Source organism: Bombyx mori, chromosome 10 (assembly GCF_030269925.1).
Source record: "Bombyx mori chromosome 10, ASM3026992v2".
In the NCBI taxonomy this organism is placed as follows: domain Eukaryota; kingdom Metazoa; phylum Arthropoda; class Insecta; order Lepidoptera; family Bombycidae; genus Bombyx; species Bombyx mori.
Genome location: NC_085116.1, coordinates 16,391,471 through 16,416,943, shown reverse-complemented (window position 1 = coordinate 16,416,943; position 25,473 = coordinate 16,391,471). Strand labels below are relative to the sequence as shown.

Here is a 25,473-nt window from a genome sequence, read left to right as displayed (position 1 = left end):
CCAAGGTGTAAAAAAATTATCTAAAATATTCTTTACATCGCGTGCCCTGCGAAAACTATTGATGATAGAATAAAATAAATTTACTACGACTTTGTAGAAAACATTATTATTTACAAAAAGGTTCGCGACAGCATATGTCTAACTATTATAGTTATGCCGCAATAAGCGTCCTTTTATTTAAAAAAATAAAACAACGTCAAATATCGTTGAAATTTTTGCTAAAGACCCGAGCGGAGCCGGAGCGGGCCGCTAGTCCGTTATAAAGCGACCAACTTCAATTTTCAATAATTTAATGGGAGCGCAAACCGAACGAGGATGTGGTGCCAGGAAAGTTGTAATGCAGTGTCGATAAATCGCCCCCAAAACTACGGTCGGGACACTCGAGCGTCGGCAAAGCGACATTATCATCGTTTCCCGCGAAACTTTTGAGTTCGTCAAGTGAAACGTTGGCGGTGACACTTTTGAATGGTGAGCGAAATCTGAGGCTCGACCTTGGAGTGTAATACCGCTGAGAATCAGTGTAAACAGGTTCCATGATTGGTGGTTTTAAGTTGTTTTCATTAAAAAAAGGAATTTGGTTTCTATGGTTTTTACGAGTCTTAGACATAATTTAAACTACTTTTACTATTTAATTTTGCGTTATTTATTATCATTATTACATATTCGATACTAACAATGCTTCAAAGTTTTTTTGATCACTAAGGACTAAGGTGTTATTTGACGACATTTGAATACTGCGCTAGTTACCGTCGCATTCTCTATTAATAAAATGATTTCTAGACTTTTCCGTTTCATTACACGTAGGACGAACTAACATTATCTTGAAGTCTGAGAGTTTGTTTGACTTGTGTTTTCATATTCACAATAAGGCAATCGCATGTCTTCGATAAAACCATGTTTCATTTTTATTTTACCGACTTTACGAATCAATTTAGAAAAACCACAAATCGTAAATGTAATTTGTTTATTTTATTTCATCTAGCTACCTATCTACCTATTTTTATAATATAATATCTATTTTTAGGTGGTCTTCTCGAAGTATACCTACGTTCCTTGGCGTGATCTTGATGGTATACTATATACCTTACTGTACTATTACAGATTTTTTTTATTGCTTAAATGGATGGACGTACTCACAGCCCACCTGGTGTTAAGTAGTTACTGGAGCCCATAGACATCTACAACGTAAATGCGCCACCCACCTTGTGACATAAGTTCTAAGGTCTCAGGTATAGTTACAACGGCTGCCCCACCCTTCAAACCGAAGCGCATTACTGCTTTACTGGACTCCCAAGAGTTTCTACCACCAGTAATTACGCAAATTATAATTTTGCGGGTTTGATTTGTATTACACGATGTTATTCCTTCACCGTGGAAGTCCATCGGGAACATTTGTTGGGTACATATTTCAAAATATGTTCTACATTATCCTGCTCAATGAAAACTAAAAATTCAATTCAGTATTCAATCCGAATTTACAGAGCAAACTCGCTGACAAGCGATTTCCGCTACGTAGCGCATTATTCTGAACTACGTTATACCTAATCTAAAATTCGATTGTTAGAGCAATGCATTGAACAAACTTGGAGTAGGAGGTACAGTTGGCTGCAAATTAGTTTAGTTTTCCGAGCTGACCGCAGCTCGCAGTCACCGCTGTGCTCAGCTGTATTCACTCACAGAATACGAATAAGTACGATTGTTAGTTGGCTATAGAAATAGGTGAAAAGCGCGATATTTTATGCCACAGGGACTATAAGGATTATTAAGGACAATAACTACTACGAAATATTTGATTATTTTTAAATCTATGCTCCTTCAATAACGTCTTATAACGGCCGTCTGGTGTAGTGGTAAGTCACATGGTCACTACACAAGGGGGTCGCGGGTTCGAATCCCGCCAAGGGAAGATATTTGTATAATAAATATAAAATGTCTTTTCCAGGGCTATGGATGTATATTAAATATTTGTATCTGTATAATAAAAATCTTACATTTATTTCCGTTATCTGGTAATAGTAACACAAGTTCTTTACGAACTTACCACGGGACCAGTTAACGTGGCGTGATTGTTAGTAAATATTTATTTATTTATTTATTCAAATGTAGGATTGGTAAGAAAGGAACGTATAAAAACGTATATGTGTGGAGCACAGCGTTAAGGTATGAGTGAGAGAAAAGGATAACAACGGAAAAAAGAATGAAAGACGAAGGACGAATGAATGAGCAAGGCGTAAAAAAGTTGTCAGTTAATTTTTAATTAAAATAATTGAGAAGATTTGGGTATAGAACAATAAAACTGCAACAGTAGAATAGTTTTATTTGGGGCACCACGATTCTAATTCTACCCATCTGGTCCATACTCCATGAGCATTAGTGACTGCTCACGTGATCACTGTAGCATGTAATATGTTTGATAGTCTGCCTTCAAAGAAGCAATAAAATTCATACAATAATTGATATAGGTAGTGTTGTATCATCATAGCCAAATACAACTAATATAATAGCATAAAATACATAGAGTGGACCAAGAGTCTATTTAATTTTTAATTTAATTTTAAGAAATGAGATAAATACTGCTTATATATTATCATAATATATATCATAATATGAGAGTACATAAAAAGGGATTTTATTTTTCGGCAATTACATCAACCATATTACCTTCGCTTATTTATGGGCATTTTCAATGATGGTTTCACGTGTACTACGTCAAATGTTCTGTATTCCGTCGCGAATACGTCCCTTTAATTCATAAAGTGAAACTGGGCTGCTGGAAAAGAAAATTGTAACTAGAACTGTAACTCTACACGGAATACGTATTCAACTGATTCGCATTCCTCCACTAACGCAGTCAAAAATAGTTACAGACGATCACCGCGTACGACGCTAACAAACTTGCTACTTGAAAGCTCTTTAACATGCTCCGTGTACAATCCATCTGCCTCCACTAATTACTATACTACCGAAACAATTCTAACTCTTATGGACCATGTATTATTATTACGTTTCGCTGAAACATTGGACCATTGATTCCGTTATGAGGAAAACAAACATAAAAATATCACTGACAAATTAAAATAGGCTGAGCACGTTTGCTAGTTTTGGTATACAGTCGTATTCCTAAAGAAATGAAATGTCAATACGTAATATAATTGTAAAATAGGAATTTAAAAGAAAACTAGCCGTACTCGCCCGCTTCACTGGGCATTTAAAATTAACATTATTATTTATTGTCACTATTATTAGGGAGTCCAACACTCATATAAGTATTAGCCTATCCATTAAGTACATGTATTTTCTACATGGATACCAAGTTTCAAGTCAATCGGATGCATGATTCAGTAGTTATAACGGAACATCCGTAAAAGCTACTGTAGATTTATATATTAGTATAGATGTAATTAATGCCCTGGTTGTTCTTAACTGGATGAGTTTATATACTTTTTTTATTGCTTAGATGGGTGGACGAGCTCACAGCCCACCTGGTGTTCCTGGTTACTGGAGTCCATAGACACCTACAACGTAAATGCCACCACCCACATTGAGATATGAGTTCTAAAGTCTCAGTATAGTTATAACGGCTGCCCCGCCCTTCAAACCGAAACGCATTACTGCTTCACGGCAGAAATAGGCGGGGTGGTGGTACCTACCCATGCGGACTCACAAAAGTTCCTACCACCAGTAAAAGTAATATATATATATGTATTTTTCACTTATACTTGTTAAAGACCAAAAAGCTTCGTTGGCCAGTCATCTAGATTTGAAGGTATCGCCATTACATACTAGTTTAATAATTTTATAGCTCACATATTATAAAAACACCGAACTAATATTTATGTCCCATTAATGTTTGTGCGTTGCACTCAATGTAAAGCACACAAAAATTAGTAGTTAGTCTTACATTGCGGGTCCTTAAAGTATGAATTTAAGTGACAGGTGTTGAAGAATAATCAAGTTCGCCTTATGAGCTGTCATGATGTTGAATATGGCATAGCATCGACAGCTTCATTTTTTTTTTTTTTTTTCTCGGGCCGGGGGCCGAACCTCCTACGAGGTCCCCGCGCCTAGGGGGCGCGCGGGGTATGTGAGACTCAACGATCTGCAGGTGTTGAGAGCAGATCGCGGGCCCAAGGATTTTAGGGCCCACCCACTAAACGACTCCCCTGCACTCTTACACCCGACGTCCGATCTCCGTCCGGGGTCAGAACCCGTTCAGAGTAGGGGGGTTCCCGCGGTCAACACTACAACCAGACACGCGGCGCCACCCCGAGGACGCCCGACCGACGGGTCGTCGAGGCGATAGTCGACGACCAACGACGTCAGTCTCCGCGGTACGGCGGCCCTACCAGGCCGCCCGGGCGGTGCCGCTGGTGTTCCGGGATACCCCGCTGGGCCAGAACCAGCCTGCCGGGTCGGAACGCGATACACCGCCGACCGGGTTGCTCTTCAACAGTATGTTCGGCGACGACAGCGACGACGAAAATGCGGACCGCATCGCAGTCCGCAGCCGCCGACGCGCCGTCCCGTCCTCCTGGTGCCAGCGCGCTAGAGTGACGGTAGCGTGCGGCGCAGCCTCAACCCCCTTAGGTCGCCCCGTGACCATCACCGGGAGGAGACTGCCTCCTCATAGGGGCTGGAGCTGGACAAACGCCCTCCTCCGACCCCCGGCCCGACGGCGGCGGCACGGCGCCGAGAGGGAAGAAGAGCTCTCCCTCTCCCGTTCCGCCGCCTCCTTCTGCGAGATGGTGGACTCGCAGAAGTCGAGCATCGCCTGCCAGGACTCGTCGCTGCCGAGCATCGTAGCCACGACGGTCGGAAGCGACAAGTCCGGTCCTATTTTTGCAACGAGGACGCGGCGCTGCTCCGCGAAAGCGGGGCAGTACGCGAGCGTGTGCTCCGCCGTGTCCTCGTTGCAGCCACTGCAGTGGTGGCACTTCGGCGTCGGCTCCCTCCGGGCGACGAGGTGCAGGTAGCGACCGAAACAGCCGTGTCCCGTGAGCACCTGCGTCGCTCGGAAGGTGAGACGTCCTCGGTCGCGATTCACCCAGTCCGAGAGGACCGGGCGGATCGCCTCGACGGTCCGTCGCCCATAGGCGGGGTCCGCCAGGCGGCGAGACCACGCCTCGAGCACGGCACGCCGAGATTGAAGCTTCCGCGCTCGAACTTCCACCGCGCCAGGACGCGGCTCCCCCCTGGAGCGGAGATCGCATCGCCACGCGTAATCCGCAGCGAGCGCCTCCGCTTCCAGGTCCCAGGGAGGCGTCCCAGCTAGCACGCACGCCGCCTCGAACGAGACGGTGCGGTATCCACGAACCGCCCTGACCGCAATCGCGCGCTGCGGACGTCGCAACGCCGCAACGTTGTCGCGGGTCAGGGCGTGGCACCACACGGGAGCCCCGTACAGTGCCATCGACCGCAATCGACAGCTTCATACGCCAACTGTGTTTAGATTAACTTAAGCATTTATGTTTAAGTTTAGTTGACAGACCAGGTCACTGCATGATTCAAGCGCAAAATCTGATCCCGCAGATCCCAGAACCTCTGATTAGATCCTATTATAATGCCGCCATCCACCTATTTCAGTTAAAGAACAAAGTTCAATGACCTAACCGAAAAACTCGATTGATTTTTAAAAACGACCTACCCACCTTCAAAACGAAATGCACGGAGACAGAGTATCAGATAGATAGGACGACGGTACAAACATATTGTTATCTAAACTAGGTCATAGTACTTATTCTGATCGCTAACTGAACTTTATTCCGTTCTCTTATAGCCACCAATACCACAGATATGTACGTCTTCCATTCAAATTTGTGAAGATTCCATAATACGTTATTGGTCCCCGGAATCGATAAATCGTTCGTAATATCTCGAACTATTCAAAATCGCTCGCCACCTTCCCTCACAATGGTTCCAATATATCTTAGGCAAGAATTACAAGGGATTTATTACGCTTTTTTCGAGTCTCGGTCATTGTGGAGCGGGACGAGAAGCGGATTTAATTGTCTGTGTAAGATAAACTCAATCATTGCACAAGTTTTTTTTTTTTATTGCTTAGATGGGTAGACGAGCTCACAGCCCACCTGGTGTTAAGTGGTTACCGAAGCCCATAGACATCTACAACGTAAATGCGCCACCCATCTTGAGCTATTCCTTCACCGTGGAAGTCAATCGTGAACATTTGTTAAGTGCGTATTTCATTAGAAAAATTGGTACCCGCCTGCGGGATTTAAATACCGGTGCATCGCTACATACGAATGCACCGGACGTCTTATCCTTTAGGCCACGACGACTTCTGACTAATGAAGATATTACTCTTGTCGGGTAATTTACCACCAAACACTTCTGCCGCTGTTTATTCAGGATTCCGCATTGGGAAAAGCTCTGAAGCATTGGGTTCGAGCTTCCCCAGGGGAAACTGGTAGCAGTTGGGCTCTGCCTCTGGTAATACTGTTATTCATGAACTACGTAGTTCATATAAATGCGCCTATAGTAGCAATAAAACAGTCCAATTCGGAACGAAATATTCGAATAGAATTAATAAAAACATTAATAACTATAAAAGATAAGGAAAAACGTAATAATTAGGAATACATATTGTAAATCTTAATTATTCTGGTCCTCACGATCAACACCAATACGATCGCAATCGCGCATCTTGACGCTGACGAATTACATGCTTACGCTTTCCAGGGAGACCAGGGACATCGACATAATATACTGCTAATTTAAATAGTAAAATTACCGGGTATATTTTCGTAACAGTTCTTAAAGAAAAACCTTTCTTACGTTTGCTGCTAAAGTTATAAGGAATGTAAGACTCACTTGCTGGCATTATTATCGAAGACACGTGCATTGAAGACAGCAATTGAGTCTTTAGCAACAGGAATTTGCATTATGTAGGTTTTCCTATTTTCTCTGAACCCAAAAGGAAGAAAAAAAATCTAAATCGGATTAAACAACGCCTGTCGATTGAATTGTATTAATGGACTAACTATGTAAACTAAGACATTGTTTGTGCCGGTAACAGACCTAAGGGTTGGGCGTATTCTGAAGCCACTTTATTTCTCCGAGATCCTACCGAGAACAGTGCATTCTGATTTGAAATATAACCAACATCTTATATTTTATTCCAAAACAATATATTAAATTACCGGGGACCCTTATAGAAAAATGGTATATAATATTTTAATAATACAGGTAGCCCCCCTATTAGCGATAGATACGTCCCGTGTTATATGTGACTAAAAGTCAGTACATAAAAGAGAGTAATGTTTCTGAATGAAACATCTCAACTATGCCTGTACGTATTTACCTATTATACATAAAAAGCAGTAACATTTCGGTTATTTCTAAATATTGTGTGCTCACACCGCATAACGTAAATTTTCTAAATCTATACTAATATATAAATCTACAGTGGTTTTTACGGATGTTCCGTTATAACTACTGAACCATGCATCCGATTGACTTGAAACTTGGTATCTATGTAGAAAATACATGTACTTAATGGATAGGCTAATGGCTATTTATATGAGTGTTGGATTTCCTAATAATAATGACAATAAATAATAATGTTAATTTTAAAGACCCAGCGAAGCGGGCGAGTACGGCTAGTAATTTTAGAAACAAAAATCTCGTTACCGTCTTATAGAAGTACCGTGTTATAAGAGGGTTTTAGGGATATTTTCTGGAACTGTGTTGTAAAATACTTTTGCTCTAGCTGTATAGCGAGAAAGTTTTAAACACGCTACCCGCTCGCATGTCAACTATACCTATACATATTTGTCTAATATACATAAAAAATAAGCAGTAAAATTTCTGATATTTCTAAATATTGTGTGTTCACATCGCATAATGCAAATTTTCTGAATAATTTTATAAAAAAAAATCTCGTCATCGTCTTATAGAAGTACCGTTGTTATAAGAGGGTTTTAGGGACTTTTTCTGGAACCGTGCTGTAAAATACCTTTGCTAGCTGTATAGCGTGAAGCTAAAATAGCCTCTCAAGGCTATCTTCATATGTAGGAGAAAAAAAAAGCGCGAAGTTTTGAAACACGCTACCCGCTCGCACGTAAACCGCAGCCCGTTCACCTTAAACAGGTCTTTCTCTCTCGCCAGAAACGATCGTTCATACTGACAGTGACAAAAACGTTACGGAATCGTTCCGGGGACGTTCCGAACGCACGTTCCCGATAACTCGTAGATAAAACGAATGAAACCCCTTTTATTTTGTGCTGCAAGACTAAAAGTATATAGTATATAAGTAAGTATATCACTGCATAGTATAAAACAAAGTCGCTTTCTCTGTCCCTATATCCCTATGTATGCTTAAATCTTTAAAACTACGCAACGGATTTTGATGCGTTTTTTTTTAATAGATAGAGTGATTGAAGAGGAAGATTTATATGTATAATAACATCCATTAAATAGTGAAGAGATACTGTTGTTTTGAGGCTTCTAATGTCATGTCGTAAATAATCAATAATAAAATTTCATGTTTCCGAAGCGAAGCGAGGGCGGGTCGCTAGTATAGTATACAGGAAAACAGGTTTTTTTTTTATCGTAGTTGCATGGAAATTATATATTATGCCGTATATTTCTGCCGTGAAGCAGTAATGCGTTTCGGTTTGAAGGGTGGGGCAGCCGTTGTAACTATACTTGAGACCTCAGAACTTATATCTCAGGATGGGTAACGCGTTTGCGTTATAGTGTCTATGGGCTCCAGTAACCACTTAACACCAGGTGGGTCGTGAGCACGTCCACCCACCTAAGCAATAAATAAAAAAATGGAAACTCACCTGTGCCAAAAAGTGTAAGTGATATGATTATGCCGCTCTTTATACTGAGGTTTATTTTTGTGAAAGTCTTGATAGGTATATGAAAAAAAAAAAAACTGAAGACTTTTGAATTATGAACTTGACTTATTATTTCGGGTTAAAGATATTCTTTATTCTCAAAAGAATTACATAAATTCACTTAAATGAGAATATAGTTATAATTAATTCAGTTCGTGCAGTACATAAAAATATTTTATAGTAACAACATGCGGTGCTATGACAATATATTTAACAAAAACTATAAAGATTATTATTTTCTTAAAATGTATAAACAGGGTAGATTACCACAGCAGATCGCCTCGACCAGCCGCCGGCCGCTCAGTGGCGGGTAGATATTGGCGCCACAAGGAGCTAGTTCGCATGGATGTGGCATTGGTAAAATGTTTGCAGGTTGTTAGTTTCGTTGTTTTTTCGTTTCATTTTTTAACTACTTATCGATAGACTTCAGGACGCACTTGAGCTCATCAAACTTTCCCGGCTTAACAATGCTGCGTACATTGGCGTAGAGAAAGTTGAGAGATGGGTAGAACGTTTCAATTTGTGAGTAGTCGTTTGTAATCTGGTATGAAATGTTCTCAATTTGTAAAATTCCTATTCTGGTACTAGATTGTTTGTTGCCGGCGCAGAGTTTTTTGGTAAGGATTCTACTATTGCTGGTTCTCCTTTTACATATTTAATAGAAATATTAGTTTCGCCATTGGAAATTCGATTTTCAAGTTCTTGTTTCAGGATTTTTAAGGTTTCTCTCTGATGTGGAGTTTGATCACTGTATATCTTGACGTTAGCAGCTGCCATGTTATTTCGGTTTCTAAGTATAACTTTAACAGTGTCCTCTGATTTAAAAATAGCTTTAATGGGGCGGATTTTGTCATGTTGATATTTTCCTAGACGGTGTATGTTTTCAGGTTCAGGACAGTTACTTGAGGCCATTTTAGTAAGTTTTATTATTTCTTTTCTGTCATATTCCAATCTTTCTATAGCATTTTGAGAGGTGGCTTCTATGACACCGCATACGATTATATTTTTTGCTCGCTGACTACGTTCTTGACATTCGGCAATCATCTTGTTATAACTCACGCGATTCATGGACGCAGATTCTTGTGTATGCAACGATTTAAACTTAAGTCCTTCCACTTCTTTTTCAAGAAGTTCAATTTTATTTCCCAATATACTGGTAGACGTCATCACGTTTGACACATCCACCTTCAATTTTTCCTGTTCGATGATGATGGATTCAATATTGTTACATATTTTATCAACTTGCCCTTTCATAGCACTGACATCTTGGTACAATCTGTTTATATTCTCAGTTTGGGCAACACTACTTGACGCCATAAGAGACATCATTTCTGCCATCTGTTTCTTCACATCTAAGATTTTTTCGATGACACAATCGTTCCTATTAGATGACCTTCGTTTATTTCTAAATGTAATTTTTTGAGTATCACAATCAGGAGTTACCGATGGGTTTGGTTGAGATCCTCCATACGTTTGAGACACGCCGCCTCCATTCGGTGAGCGTAGTACGCTCATTGTAGATCCGTGGCTCAATTAGTGACTTTGTTGTAAGGTGCACGAAGAGGTCAGGCGAATTAGTAGTCACTGCTTAAACTGTTATGGTCGAAATTGTAATAGTAGCGGTTTTAAAATAAGTTAAATAAATTTTATTTTTCTCGCACTGCACTTCACGGCAAATTGTAATCAAAAGCATATGTTGCTTGAGTTTAAAATGGTTTGTCGGTGAAATGAATGTTTTTGGAAAGATCGCTAACACGTCTGTACTGCACGGATGCACGGATGACTTTTAAATATATTTTCTATATTTAAATATATATAAATATATTTAAATATAGAAACTTAGACTTTAGATCCCCATAAGGTACCATTGATATTACTATGGACTCCGTATTCTGTACAAGAAGCAAATATCATCATATCCAACCTTTTCATGAACGACTATAATATTGCATAGGTTATTTTCCAATATGTAATCAAACTAAATATGACGAAGCACAAAAACAAGTGCCTGTTATTTTATGATCAGACGCGATCTAAAATGAAAAGGCCCCGGTAAATTGAATGCACTTCCCCCTAACAGCGTACAATTTATACTCTACCAATATGTTTACGGTGCATAGTATGTGAGACAATGTCGTTGCGAACGCGACTAGTGGAGTACAGGGCTGAACTCAGAATACAAATTTTGAGTGAAGGAAAAATAAAAATAAATAATTATGATTATGTGACTTTAATTACTGTACTTTTTTGGAAATATCCTTTACTGTTGACTATAAATCCATTCCACAGATAGTTTTTTATTAATTACAAACATAATATATGCGCTGCGGAAATTTTACATTTCGGCTCGGCAATGTGAGAATTGATAGCAAAGCAAGCAAGTAATGATTTTTTGGGTGGGAAAAAGAACCGTGGCGAAAAACTATGTATTGCGATTATGTATTGATATCCTGTCCAAATGCGGGTGATTCACCTTATGATGTATGTGGAACCATTTAATGCCCAGTAGCCTCTGAGTTCATCTGCCCTTATCGCCACTACAAACATTAAAAACTGTATTTCAGACCGTACCTAGTCGCTGAAACGTAATATTTTAATTAAAAATAAACTGTTCTCCACTAACACACGCATTAACAGTCACCACTAAATCTCTATTATTTAATTAGTCATTATAATTAATTATTCAACACAGCTGTATCGGCACCGCATAATTTACGCACAACTCACTGATTAATACGCAATAATATGCATTATTTATTCTCACGTACGTAGTATTAGTTGTTCGTCATATGTTACATTGGTAAATCTGTTCATTTAGGTGTTTATATGGTTCATAGGTACTCTCAAGTGTATTCCAATTTGTGGTTTTCTCACCGAATGAGTAATGTAATTGATACATACAGTTCACCGTGCATGTTGAGTGTAGCTAGTTCGCTATCTGATAAAAGCTAAACACAAATAGAACTAAACAATGATAACAAAAGTAAACAGTACGCAGAACAAATGCGGCAGATATAGGCAGTAGTATTTTGAAGTCGTCGTGGCCTAAAGGATAAGACGTCCGGTGCATTCGTATGAAGCGATGCAACGATGTTCGAATCACACAGGCGGGTACCAATTTTCCTTATGAAAGACGTACTTAACAAATGTTCACGATTGACTTCCGCGGTGAAAGAATAACATCGTGTAATAAAAATGAACCCTGCAAAATTATAATTTGCGTAATTACTAGTGGTAGGACCTCTTGTGAGTCCGCACGCGTAGGTACCGCCATCCTGCCTATTTCTGCCGTGAAGCAGTGATGCGTTTCGGTTTGAAGGGTAGGGCAGCCGTTGTAACTTTACTGAGACCTTAAAACTCATATCTCAAGGTGGGTGGAAGGCAGAGATTCGAAGATAACTCACGTCGTGAACTCCCGCTCAAGTGGTCCGTATGCTTATCTACATACCGAGGCAGTAAAAACATAAAGAGATTTGGTTATAAGCGTTTGAAATTAATACTAGCCAAAAACCAAATTGAACAAAACCAAAATTCGTGTGCCATCATAGAAAAATATAGGCATTAGTTTTTATTTATATTCTTCGTTAAATCTATTGACTTCAACTTTCATTTATATGTACATAATATATTGTTGTTCGGTCCGCGTGTCGTCCGAGCACCCGCCGCGCACAATCTCTTGCAAAGATGACTTCAAATTACTTGTCAAGAGCAGGAATTGCACGGAAATTTCCTGACGGTGTGAAATTATTTATAGAATTGCACGACCGTTGTTAGGATACGCGAGCTGAGCTTTGTCCACACAAAGTTACCTGTCTGAAAGATATGTTGCCGCTGTAACAAAAAATTTTACGCCAAACGATCCATATTTCCGGACAACATAACATTTTGAATATCTCCTTTTCAAATTTCCTAACAACCCGCTGCCATTTTGTACAATTCAAGTGTTTCTATTTTGTAGCATTTTTTTACGAACACGTATGAGGCATTATCGTCGTAACTTCTAATTTTAACATTACGTATCGTATTTCGTCAAAATGAAGTATCTCATTGCATTTTTTTTTTTTACTAACAATCACGCCACGTTAACTGTCCCGTGATAAGTTCGTAAAGAACTTGTGTTACAGGTACCACATAACGGATATAAATGTAAGATTTTTATTATACACATACATATATTTAATATAGATCCATAACCCTGGAAAAGACATTTATATTTATCATACAAATATCTTCCCTTGGCGGGTTTCGAACCCGCGACCCCCTTGTATAGTGACCATGCTACTTACCACTACACCAGACGGCCGTTAATTATTACTCGGAGAATCGTAAACTAAAATTGTCATTATTTTTTTAAGTAAACCTAAATCATTCTCCTGCCCTTCTCGCAGTCACCTGGGGTTGTCGCAACATGTTTTCTCCTTCAATACTCCTCTATCATATACCATTTCTTCGCTCACTCCTATAATACATATATCGACTTTCACGCAATCCATCCATTTTTTCTTAGGTCTACCTCTTCCTCTAAGTAGCCCTAAATCTGGATTGATATCTCGAATTTCATTTTCGTTCAAATGTAAGGTTATTTGTACATTTTTTCTCAATATTTCAACTAGGTTGCACCGACCCTGATTTCGTGGAACAAAAAGTAAATGTACTTACTATTCGGTTCTTTACTTCGCGAGCTTTGATCAATCTTAAAGTTTCAGTATGACTCACGTTCTTTCTCTCTGAATACAGCCCTGCATGAAAGGCACACTATATGTAATTTAGAAGGAAGTAGATTTAAGACTACGTAGTTTTACTCCACCTGAGGCTTATTTATTGCCCAGGGACAGCTATTTGCTTGAATAATGCAATTACTAATGACTGCACGATTCGCTGTATAGATTGTAAAATACAGATTTTGTTGGGAAATTTCTTAGAATTACCTCGTCGACTGGTCCTATAGTATATTGCGCGGTTGCACGGATAAGTACTGTCATTCTGTATGGTTCTGTCACGAAACAATCATGTTGTCCGCTATGAAGGGACCGCTATGACAGTAGCCCTTATAGGCAGAGGAACATACGGTCCATCTGATGGTGAGTGGTTACCATAGCTCGTGGACGTCAGCAATGTTAAGGGCAGAGCAAAGCCGCTGCCTACCATTAAGTACTCTCCACAAGCCTCGTTTGAAGAAGGACATGTCATAGCGCTCGGGAAGCACCGTAGAGGGGAGCCCATTCCAAGGCCGTGGTACGTGGCAAAAAGGTCTCTGGAAACGCACTGTGGATGAACGCAGTGGTTGGTGCTATGCTGCTCTGATGGCGGTAGTTATGGTTCATTATTTTTTTTGCATTATGTTTCTTCTTAAGGTGCCTCTACGCTACTGGAGGTTGACCATCAATAAGTTATCGCGCAACAGCTGGTCTGTGTTAGCTATCCTCGTTTACTTCTCGATGATCTCCAGACAGAGCAAGGTAGTGCCTACTTACAAAAGCTAATTAAAAACTTTAAGCTAATGAAAAACTACGTCTAATGTAACCAAAAAGATAACTCGGAAATCAACACCTGGTTTTCAAACACAACGATGTTTGCATCAAACACTACAGTTCATAAATGAGGTCAGAACCCCTAATTGAGTCTGAGAACATTTAGACAAGGCAGAAACCCAGGCACGGTCTGATTAGCATACTGCAGGCTCTCCTCAAACCGGGACAGGTTGAGGGGCCACTAAATTATTCAAAGTTGTGGATTTCAAGCACATTTTTTGGACGGGCACAAAAGCCAGAATATGATGTGAAAATTAACGCTTACATAGGTATTCTAAGTAAGTTTGAAGTTTAATTAGCAACCGTGGTTTATTATTAGACCGCGTTTTCGCAGATGATTTTCAGTGATAATGCTTACAGTTGTTAAAAAAAAGCGGCTCATTGTATAATATTATTACAGAAAAAAAAACCATATATAACTTTGCATGAAAATTTAACATTATTACACATTTACTACCAAATGCGCTGTTACATAATTGAAAAAGCTCATTGAGCAAGGTTGTAGACTTCTCGTCTAAAACTGTCAACAGCGTCAGCAAAAATGTCCAGAGAATACTTGCTATGCAAATTGTTTAATTCCCCAACTAGTCTGTTTGAGAGCTCACCTTAAATCCAAAAAAATACAGTGCCCATTTAGAAATATCTACTACTAAAGTCGACTTGCAAATGTGTGCGGTATAATCGTCCCGTTGGTTTGCGTAGAAAGGTAGAATATAAACTGTGTAATATATTTGTAATATTTATGAAAACATTTCGAAGTACAAAGCCTCGAATCTGCGGGATACAACGAAAACTTTGAATTTACGACATCAGCTGTATATACATATCTAATATAAACGCTGTGAAATGTTCCGCGAGCTTGTGTACAAGCACACGTGTGATGGCCCTCGTGTATTCACCAGTTTATTACTCCTCGTTTATCATGCTGTAGAGATTTTGAAATTGCATTTCATTGAAATATATTTCGCACTCGAAGGAGATTTTAATATAAAGGCGTTTTCGTCTAGCCTTTACCCACAAGATGCATATGTGGATACAATATATTTCTGCCATGAAAAGATAACCGCGTCACGCATATTATTAAGAATTTCAATATCCTCATCATAGTTCAGGCTCGATGAGTAAATTAACCCGTAGACACAGCCCACTGAGTTTCTCGCCAGATCTTTTCAGTGGGTCGCGTTTCCGATCCGGTGGTAGATTCTGCGAAGCACTCCCTTGCTAGGGCCAGGGTTAGCAAAACTTCCGGCTTGAGCCTCGAGTGCTCACCTAAACGCTAAGACAAAGCTGAACGGCGGGATGGATGTAATGTGCTCTGCGTCAACCCTGTCCAGCCGTCTCAATAGCGCCGACTGGGCTCCGGCCCGATCTGAGGTAGGGCTCCGGTTGTGAGCGGCAGGAGTTTTTGTGAGGTTCAACTCCCACATACCCTACCTACCACGTGGATGGGGATCCGGCGATTTTCTCCTGTGGAAAGAAAAGAGCAAAACTGAAATACATCTCAAGGCTATCAGGACTGGTAGAAAAAAATCATACTTCGATGAAGCGCCGTTTATCAGTACCGCGTTATGGAACACTTACTAACAAAGAAAGAAAACGCCAAGTTCGGGCTGATAAAGTTTTCTCATTAGAGAACATTCGACGATAAGTTGGTTAATTGCAGTATTCGAACTCTTAGCTAAGCCAATCAGAGCATCGTTGTCCGTAACGCGACCTGAATGGGACACTAATACGGGTAACGTTTGACTTATAGCGCAACTAAATACGGTGCTTTCATACTTAATATTAATAATAATAGCTGGGAACAAATCATGCACTGTTATCCGAGTGCTTCTTTAACGTTCTCGATAGCGTAAAAGTTAACTCAAATTTGTAAGAGAGTGAAGCAGTAATGCGTTTCGGTTTGAGAGGCGGGGCAGCCACTGAGACTGCGGCTGCCCCGCTGCTGCTTAGAACTCATGTCTCAAAGTGGGTGACGGCATTTCCGCTGTTGATGTCTATGGGCTCCGGTAACCACTTAACAACAGATGGGCCGTAAGCTCCTCGACGCATATAGGCAGTTAAAAAAATATATACAAAAAAAACCGTTCGCAAGTAAATTTTCAAATCCAACTTCAGATGACGCTCTTGTTTACAATCACGAATGATTGCATCTGAACATTAAAAAACTAGGCAGCTAACCTCTGTCGTCGCAAATAAAACCTTGCTATGTAAAGTTTGCTGGCAAACATACGCGAAAACTCGCCAGCGGCTCAGCCCGTGAGAAATATCCAATTTAGCGGCGTTTGCCCCTCTAAATTGGCGCCATTTTTCATTTACCCACGCCGCCGCCCGGTCGCACAGCAGCGCCGCGGCAAAACGTGAACGTGTATCTTTTTACGACTGTAAATAGACAAACGAAGCTCACAACTCGTTTTGCTGTTAAATGGTTAGCAAAGCTCATGAATGCCAATTAATAAAACATATTATATTGTTTGATATTTAAAAAATTAAACCATACAACTATCAATTTGAAGCATTTTTTTTATAATCTGGCAATTCAATTTGGACAACATCAAAATCTCGGAATCGCGTTTACAATTTATTTAACATTCTCTGTGACATTGAAGAAGTGACAATAGATCTGTCACCAGTTGTCAACGTTAGCACGGCTGACAGGAGCAATCAATCAATGTTGCCAACAATCTATCAGTTCAAGGGCAAAGGAAACTGAATATTGATTAAGGAAGGATGCTACTGATTGGTTTAGAGGGAAATTAATTATATTATTGATGGCTTTGATCACGCAGTTAGAAGCATTACTAAGTTATAAAATAAATATTTTTAGACCTTACTGAGACTATACCGTGTATTTTCTTCTTATTTTTTTTATATTGCAGTACTTATAGATACTATTTAATTTAATTTTTAATTTTGTTGCCATTGTAACGTATATTTTTTACACTATCGAGTGATTAATGTTCCTTCAAATGCATAGTTTCCCATGTAGTTTGCTAACGATAAAAAGTATTTCTGTATTATCGATAATACGCGCAAAACACATGTACCGCAATTAGAGAAGCGGTTAACAGTAAGAGTGAAGGAAGCCAGCAAACGACAGCACCAGTAACATACATGTACCAGACAAGATGTAATAATGTAAATTTAACCAACACTTCGACATTCAACAAAAAATGTGGTATTACTTCCCTATATCGATTTACATTTATTTTATTTCATTGTAATATCGACTTTTAAAAACAATTTTTCGGATCGCTCAGAAGTACTCATATTTAACATTTCAGTAACGAGACATCTTGAAGCATGCCTCACTTTAATTTTGCATTACGAAATTATTGAGCGGCCGAATGATGTGGACCGTAACCTTAATTGTATTGAATGTTACTGCGGGCGTCTGGGACTCTGCAAGGTTATATAATACAGAGCTGCATTGACGGTCTAAATATTCGAAATTAAAGTTTAAATTATAAATTTTAATTTAATGATATATTTAAGGTTGCGATTAGTAAAGTAATTTTACGTTGTATTTATGTTTTTACATTTTAAAAATCAGGCATCAAAAATATAATTTACAGACAGGCTAATAAATTTATAAAAATATATAATTAACAAATAAATATATGCACCACAAACATTTACAAAAAAAACCATCCTTCTTTTTTATCGTGTTGATACTGGCCAGGACATTAGAATGGAGTTATAAAATCATTGTATTCTCATCGCTCTTTAAAGTTCATCTCTGCGCTCCCCTAAGGTAGACTGTTAGAGAATGCCTATGGCATTAAGTCCGCCTTTATACTGTGTATATTTACAGTATACTTTATACCGTAAATAAATAAATGCGTATAAAAAAAATTCAAGTTAATCCGAATTTCAAGTTAATTTTGAAGACGGTGAAAATGGCGTTCAAAGATTCCCTTACATACAAACAAACACACATATGTACATACCGAGGAACACGTCCTTACGGATCCATCAGATCCAATAACTCTTGCATTAGACGCCTTCAGCTCTAACTCTAGAAGCAGGCTTAGGGACTATGATAATCATACTACCAACCAAAATCCTTTTTTTTATTGCTTAGATGGATGGAAGAGCTCACAGCACACATGGTGTTAAGTGGTTACTGGAGCCCATAGACATCTACAACGTAAATGCGCCACCCACCTTGAGATATAAGTTCGAAGGTCTCAACTATAGTTACAACGGCTGCCCCACCCTTCAAACCGAAACACATTACTGCTTCACGGCAGAAATAGGCAGGGTGGTTGTACCTACCCGCGCAGACTCACAAGAGGTCCTACCACCTTAGGTCGACCCGCTTATTTTCCCATCGGATCTTCTTAGCGGGTCGCGATTCCGATGCAGTGCTAGATGCATTCGCGAAGCAGCTGCCCTTGAGATGTTAGGTCTCCTCCGAAGCTTGGGCAGCTGTTATCAAATCCCAAACCTTCTGGCTGAGAATTTGCTCGACCATCTGCCCTGGTGAAACTAGAAAGGCCAACGGGCCACAAGTAATCCTTCCTTCCTAAAAAAATATAAACCAAGCTAATAAAAACGTGTTCACCATTACTTAGTACCTCTCTGTCTTAAATCAAAATTCGATCGAGTTTTTCAGAGGACGTAATAAATGAATACTTCTATATCTCTAGTCTATAATTTCTAGATCAATTATTTAAAACTATAAATCAGCAAATACAAAACAGTGAAATAAGATTTTATCGTGTGTGTCTCAGCCGATAATTTAGTTCCGATACTTTAATCCAGCTTTAGTGTTGCCAATCAAAAAAAAATCCAAGAAAAACCGCTATCTACCTTTTTTTTATTGCGTAGGGTGAATGAGTTCACAGACCAGATGTATTTCGTTAGAAAAATATTTTTAGTACATAAAATGAATCTAAATCTTCAGCTATGTCTAGTGATTATGGTCGAATTTATATTGCTGGTAAACTAGTAAATAAGTACTTACCAACAAATAACCCTAGCTATTATTGTTATTGATATTTTATCTTGTGTATCGCTTAGAGACTGACATTATCGAATTATAATTAAAATGTTTAACCCATCAACTAATAAAAAATGTAGTGCACAAATCACACACAGTCATCTTACCTTAAACTAGGATTTCCTGTACTATGGGAAACAGATACTGATATAAATACTTATATATACGTTTAAATTTATACATATTTACATGATAAGCGACCAGGTAAAAACAATTGTTTATCACAGAAATCTTTCACATGGAGCTACTGCGTTCATCCACAGTGCGTTTCCAGGCATATTTTTTGCTACATATCATCCGGCTTTGAAATGAGCTCCCCTCCACGATGTTTCCCGAGCGCTATGACATGTCCTGCTTCAAGCGAGGCTTGTGGAAAGTACTTAATGGTAGGCACCTGCTTGGATCTGCCCCTGGCATTGCTGAAGTCCATGGGCGACGGTAACCACTCACCGTCAGGCTGTATGCTCGTCTGCCTACAAGGGCAATAAAAAAAATTCTGTTCGATATGGGATTCGTACCCACGACGAAAACGTGGTGTAGGAAGCCCTCCTGCTAGATGGAGCGACGACCTTCGCAAGGCAGCAGGCAGTGACTGCCTATGTCCAGCAGTGGACTGCCACAGGTTGATGATGATGACGATGATGACCCACGATCCTCGGCCCGGCAGTACAGAGCGCCGACTACTGCACCACCGAGTCGTTTCAAGTCTATTTAATTTCTACAAAGCATGTCACTAACCGGGTCACGTTTGTTTTTCGGTTCGTTCCAGCAGAAGCACCCACATGTCATCTTCGAAGCGAGAACTAAGGCCAACAAGGGCTGCGCTAACAAACTCGAGTACCGACCGAAGAACAGGAGAACGAAGAACGTGGGCTACCTGGAAGAGCCGCTCGACGACGACCCCACAAGTTTGTAAGTATCCTTGTAATCTCAATACCATCTACTTCTATGCGACTGCTAAGTCTATGTATACCAACTATGAGACGGGTAGTGTTTTTGCAATATATCTTGAAACATACCCTTAATACATTTTTTTTATTGCTTAGATGGGTGGACGAGCACACAGCCCACCTGGTGTTAAGTTGTTACTGGAGCCCATAGACATCTACTACGTAAATGCGCCACCCACCTTGAGATATAAGTTCTAAGGTCTCAGTATAGTTACAACGGCTGCCCCACCCTTCAAACCGAAACGCATTACTGCTTCACGGCAGAAATAGGCAGGGTGGTGGTACCTACCCGTACGGCTTCACAAGAGGTCCTACCACCAGTAAAAGTGGTATAATTCTACCATTTGGTGGAAAAGTCTCTAAAAATATCCTTGGGCCCGCGGTCTGCTCCTAACATCTACAGACCGTCATGTTCCATATGCCAATGTACCCCCTAGACGCAGACACTTCTTATGAGTTTCGGCTCATGCGGAAAAAAAAGCCAAATAGATTGTAAAGATTAAGTAGACAGAAGAGTATTAGAACACACACACACAAACAGAAGTATATTTATACTGATGTTGTCTATGATTTCCAAACAAGATCTTATTACGTAGCTTATTCAGTTATTTGTTCCTTAAAAAGATCCAAACACATTTGTTTGCCCTTGTCAATTGTCGGAAGAGCAAATCCTTTTGAAAATAAATGTCATCGACAGAAATCTTCTCCGAAATAGTTTATATTATTCAGAACGATAAACACTATTGTTATGTATTATTTTTACATGACAGTCACGTAATAATAACGCTGTGGATTGTAGTTCATTTCATAAATATGTCTTCATGCAAGTATTAAATCTAAAATATATTTACTAGTTATTTTGTTTAAAATTTATTCACGTCAAAATTATTAATCACATCTTGGCAGACGCTGAGAAATTCTTGAGTACTGTCGAATTGTGTAAATATAAATTTACTTGAGTATTAAGCACTCGTTTCCGCGAAGCGTTTCAGAGCTTATACACAATCGAAGCTTTAACCTCATTTTGCTTTCTATTCATCTGCCGTTTAATATTTAAGCCCTGGTTTTTATAACTGACATCAAATTAAATTGAAGGCGTAGACTGTCAATTTCAGTTACTTAGTTTGCCTGACACGTCACAAAATAGTGTCCAAATGAAGAGCGTACAAATTGGATTAATGTTTGAAAATATTTCCGTATTTCAAACAATACGGCTCTCTTCAAAATAGAATATCCCAGCAAATTTGTTTCGAAATTTTGTTTTGTATGGCTCGCGCTTGGTACGCATTCAAATACAAAATTGAATAAAGAGAGTTATTGTTGTAGATTGAATACAACTGAAACGAAATATTAAATATGTATAGTAAGCTACAAACTTAAAAAAAACCACATGTGGCACGCGGGGACTGCCGCGGCAAAGCTATGGCATAGCATTTTTTATCAACTTATGCAATTATAATTAGACAATAATAATTTAATATTAAAACAATAATAAAATTAGACCACGCTATATTTATAAACGTTACCAAAAGCAAAACATTAACTGTCCCCTTCACACTCATAAGCTAGACCGCGCGAGAGAGAAATGGGCAGATTTTTCATGATGCGCATGCAGTGCGACGTCACACCGCGCGCTTATTCACAAACACTACACAAGCGCAACGTGTGAATGTGTTGAACGCGAGCTACATGGTAGGCGGAGTGGGTGTGTTAGGTTTTATTTTCGTTACGGAATTTCTTGATTCGGTCGCTGCGCTCAAAGCCCGCGATAAAAGCTATGCAATACCTTAAAAACAATAGATTAAAAAACATATGAAAACGCTGAGCCTAAACAAATCCTAATTTCGTGAATGTTCAAACAATAATGAAGTTTAACAAACTAAATAAAATATTATTACATTTTTCAAGTTTAGTCATTTAATTGTTTCTAGTGTAATTTTGTTAGTCGGGTCGTCGACTTAAGGCTTTGTTATTCGTATAACTTTACATCGACTTTATCTCGGTTATTTTTCTTGGCTATGTCGTTCCATGTTTATGCCCTATCCGTATTATTTTTATTGTTATTAATACAATGAGAGATAAACAAACTTGGTATTGTTACTATAGTCAATTTGTCACTAACAGACTGCTAACTTTGCTAATATTTATAGTTACGTATTCGTAAGTTATCTTATATATAAAATTCAGATTCAAAACCTTTTAAAAAACGAAAGCCACACTAGCGGTAAGATATATTGCTATTGAATATTTTGTAAGTTAAGTGTTGTTGTTAAGTGGTAACTGGAGCCCATAGACATCTACAACGTAAATGTGCCACCCACCTTGAGATATAAGCTGTAAGGTTTCAGTATAGTTACAACGAATGCCCCACCCTTCAAACCGAAACGCATTACTGCTTCACAGCAGAAATAGGCAGGGTGGTGGTACCTACCCGCGCGGACTCTCAAAAGGTCCTACCACCAGTAATTACGCAAATTATATTTTTTGCGGGTTTGATTTTTATTACACGATGTTATTCCTTCACCGTGGAAGTCAATCGTGAATATAACACAATTGAAAGAAAAACTCACAGTGGGTCCTACCACCAGGAAAAATAAATATTTCTGTTTAAGTTAACTAATTTTATAAACGTATTGATTTATAGATATAAATATTTTATACACTTAGCAACGACATCCTCACGATCCTTCTAACTCATTCACAGAAGGATAAAGGCACCACGTACGGTAGGCAGTGGTGATTCTGTCCCAGGCATTTCTGAAGTCCGGTAACCGCTCACCATTAGGTGGGCCATATGCTCATTTGCCTACAAGGGCAATAAACAAAATCGAATTTCAGCCTCGAAGTCAAATTTGAGATACTACAAGTTAATTGTCAGGCAAAGGTCAAATTCGCCGTTTGCGAGTCGTAAATTATTCGGTCTGCACCATTTGTTGGCGCCGACTGATGAAAGGAGGTCCTTAATATTCGGAACCCGATCCTCTGGGACTGCGAACTTTTATATCTCCATCGCATTTCATGAAACGAGTTAGCCAAAACCAGGCTTTCAATGGAGCTTTGTTTTAATGATACAAAAAAGAAACTTGTATAGGTATTGAATAGTGTAGATATGTGGTGGATAAGTACTTTATAAAAAAAAATACATTTTTTTTTAAGTTAACAGTTTGCATTGAAAATTCCTTGCAATGAGGATTTGTTCTCGAAATCTCGGTTTCACTTTGATCCCACATTTGAAGCCAACTCTAAACTATTGATGTCCACCTGGTTGACAGCTCTGCAATAACCTATTTCTCTGACGTCGACTCTTTTGAGAACAGCAAGCATTGGATTGAGAAAGTGGGACAGTTTTTTTTTTTCTCTACCTATGCTGATAGCCTTGAGAGGCTATTTCAGCTTCTCCTTGACGTGTAGGTGAGCTCACGAGGCTCAAACCGGGTGTGTTGCTTATACTGGCCCTAGCAAGAGCAGTGCTTCGCTGAATCTACCACCGGATCGGAAACGCGACCCACTGAGAAGATCCGGCGAGAAACTCAGTGGGCTGTGTCTATGGGTTAATTGACTAGAAATTAATAGAATGCTTAGATAGCAGAAGTCGACATAGCAATGTGCGTCCATTCTAATAAATAGTCCGATTATTACCACGTAAGATCCTACCCTACCTAAGTATATCCATTTTCTGGCCTTCCAAAAAGTGCTCTTAATGTTTTTCTCAACAATCTACAGCTACCACAGTCAAAGAGGTTTAGTAGGAACAACAATAAATTTCCCAAACAGCGATCCCAAGCATCGGCATACATCATCCACTAATTGAGAACATCAATCCTTGAGCACTCTGTTTGCCTTATCTCAAAGAAATAACGCTGTATTTGAGGCAGTATTTCTGAGGAATACTTTTAAATCTTGAATAATCTTTTCAATTTTATGATTTTACATGAAGTATGTTTTAAAGATAGGTCATGTCGTGAACTCACACTGATGCGCCACCATTTGAAGAGTGGGACAGTGGTAATACTGTCCAAGACCAGAACTTATGCCTCAAAATGTTTAGTAGCATCTACTACATATACATTTGTATACTTGTCAACGTTATAGCAAACGTGTTGAGCATATAATAGGCAAAGAAGATCTCAACATCTTTAAGTGTCCTAAAGTGATCATTCTAACAAATACCGCATTCATTCAGCGGGCTTATGTGACTTTTGACCAGTTCTATAGTTACCGTACTCACGTGTACTATGCTGGCAACTAAAACCACGATTCTGGTGTGGTACCCTGTTCTTATAAGATAACAATCAATAGGTAAGCATGATTATGACTTAAGAAATTACTTAAATTGTTAAATATCTTCCACAGATTAGCACCAGGTCGTCTGAACCAAGAACGCAATTGGCGCTGGTTGTGGAGCGGGGGAGTCAAGGGCTTAATCGAACGGCTCCGCAGAGACGTCAGGGAGACAACGAAATATATAGAAACAGCCCTGGTGATAGACAAGGCCATGTTCGACAGGAGAAACGGAAGCACTAGAGCTGAAGTGGTTCATGATGCGATACAAGTCGCCAATATTGCCGATCTGGTGAGTTACTTTGCCCATACCATCAGCAATGTGTAATATATCATTTAATCAATTTTGTTACTTTTTTTCGTTTGTTTTTTTTTATTTCTTAGATGAATACGACTGGTCATTTGCCTTAATTAATGTATGGAACACGAATGTATGTCCTCACTGTTATCCTGCTGAAAATCAACGCAACAGTCGTCTAAGTTGAAGTATACTGTATAAAATGGACATGGTGGAATCAGGCCCTTGTGCTGCAGTGAAAGAAACCAAGTTGTCAGCAAAATAGATACTTAAAGTACGCAGTAATACCGCTCGTCCAACCTCCTGTCCAATTTGCTACGAAGCAAGAAACCCTAAAACCAATGGAAATTAACAAAAGTAGTTATTTATTAAAAATTCTGGTTCCTACCGGAAACCGAGTGTCAGAACCAATAAAAAATCTGCGATCGGCAGCCACGATCATCGTCCCAAAAACTAAAAGATCGTGCTTTATAAAAGCATTTTCGTTGCCAAAAATTTTAGGAGGCCAAGATATATTACTAGTCATCACATAAGAGGTCTGTTAACC

General features: G+C 39.3%; 1 protein-coding gene across 10 annotated transcripts in view; it reads left to right on the top strand.

Moving 5' to 3' along the window:
* Nucleotides 1–25,473, top strand: part of LOC105841880 (disintegrin and metalloproteinase domain-containing protein 11) — a 576,915-nt gene that overhangs the window by 505,852 nt on the left and 45,590 nt on the right. For 8 of the 10 annotated variants that reach the window (XM_062670757.1, XM_038013319.2, XM_062670758.1 and 5 more), the window contains 2 exons: nt 20,167–20,309; nt 24,701–24,920. In XM_062670757.1, coding sequence (XP_062526741.1) covers nt 20,167–20,309; nt 24,701–24,920 — 363 coding nt within the window. The remainder of the gene's footprint in view (nt 1–20,166; nt 20,310–24,700; nt 24,921–25,473) is intronic. The other 2 variants (XM_038013324.2, XM_062670755.1) reach the window with 1 other exon arrangement.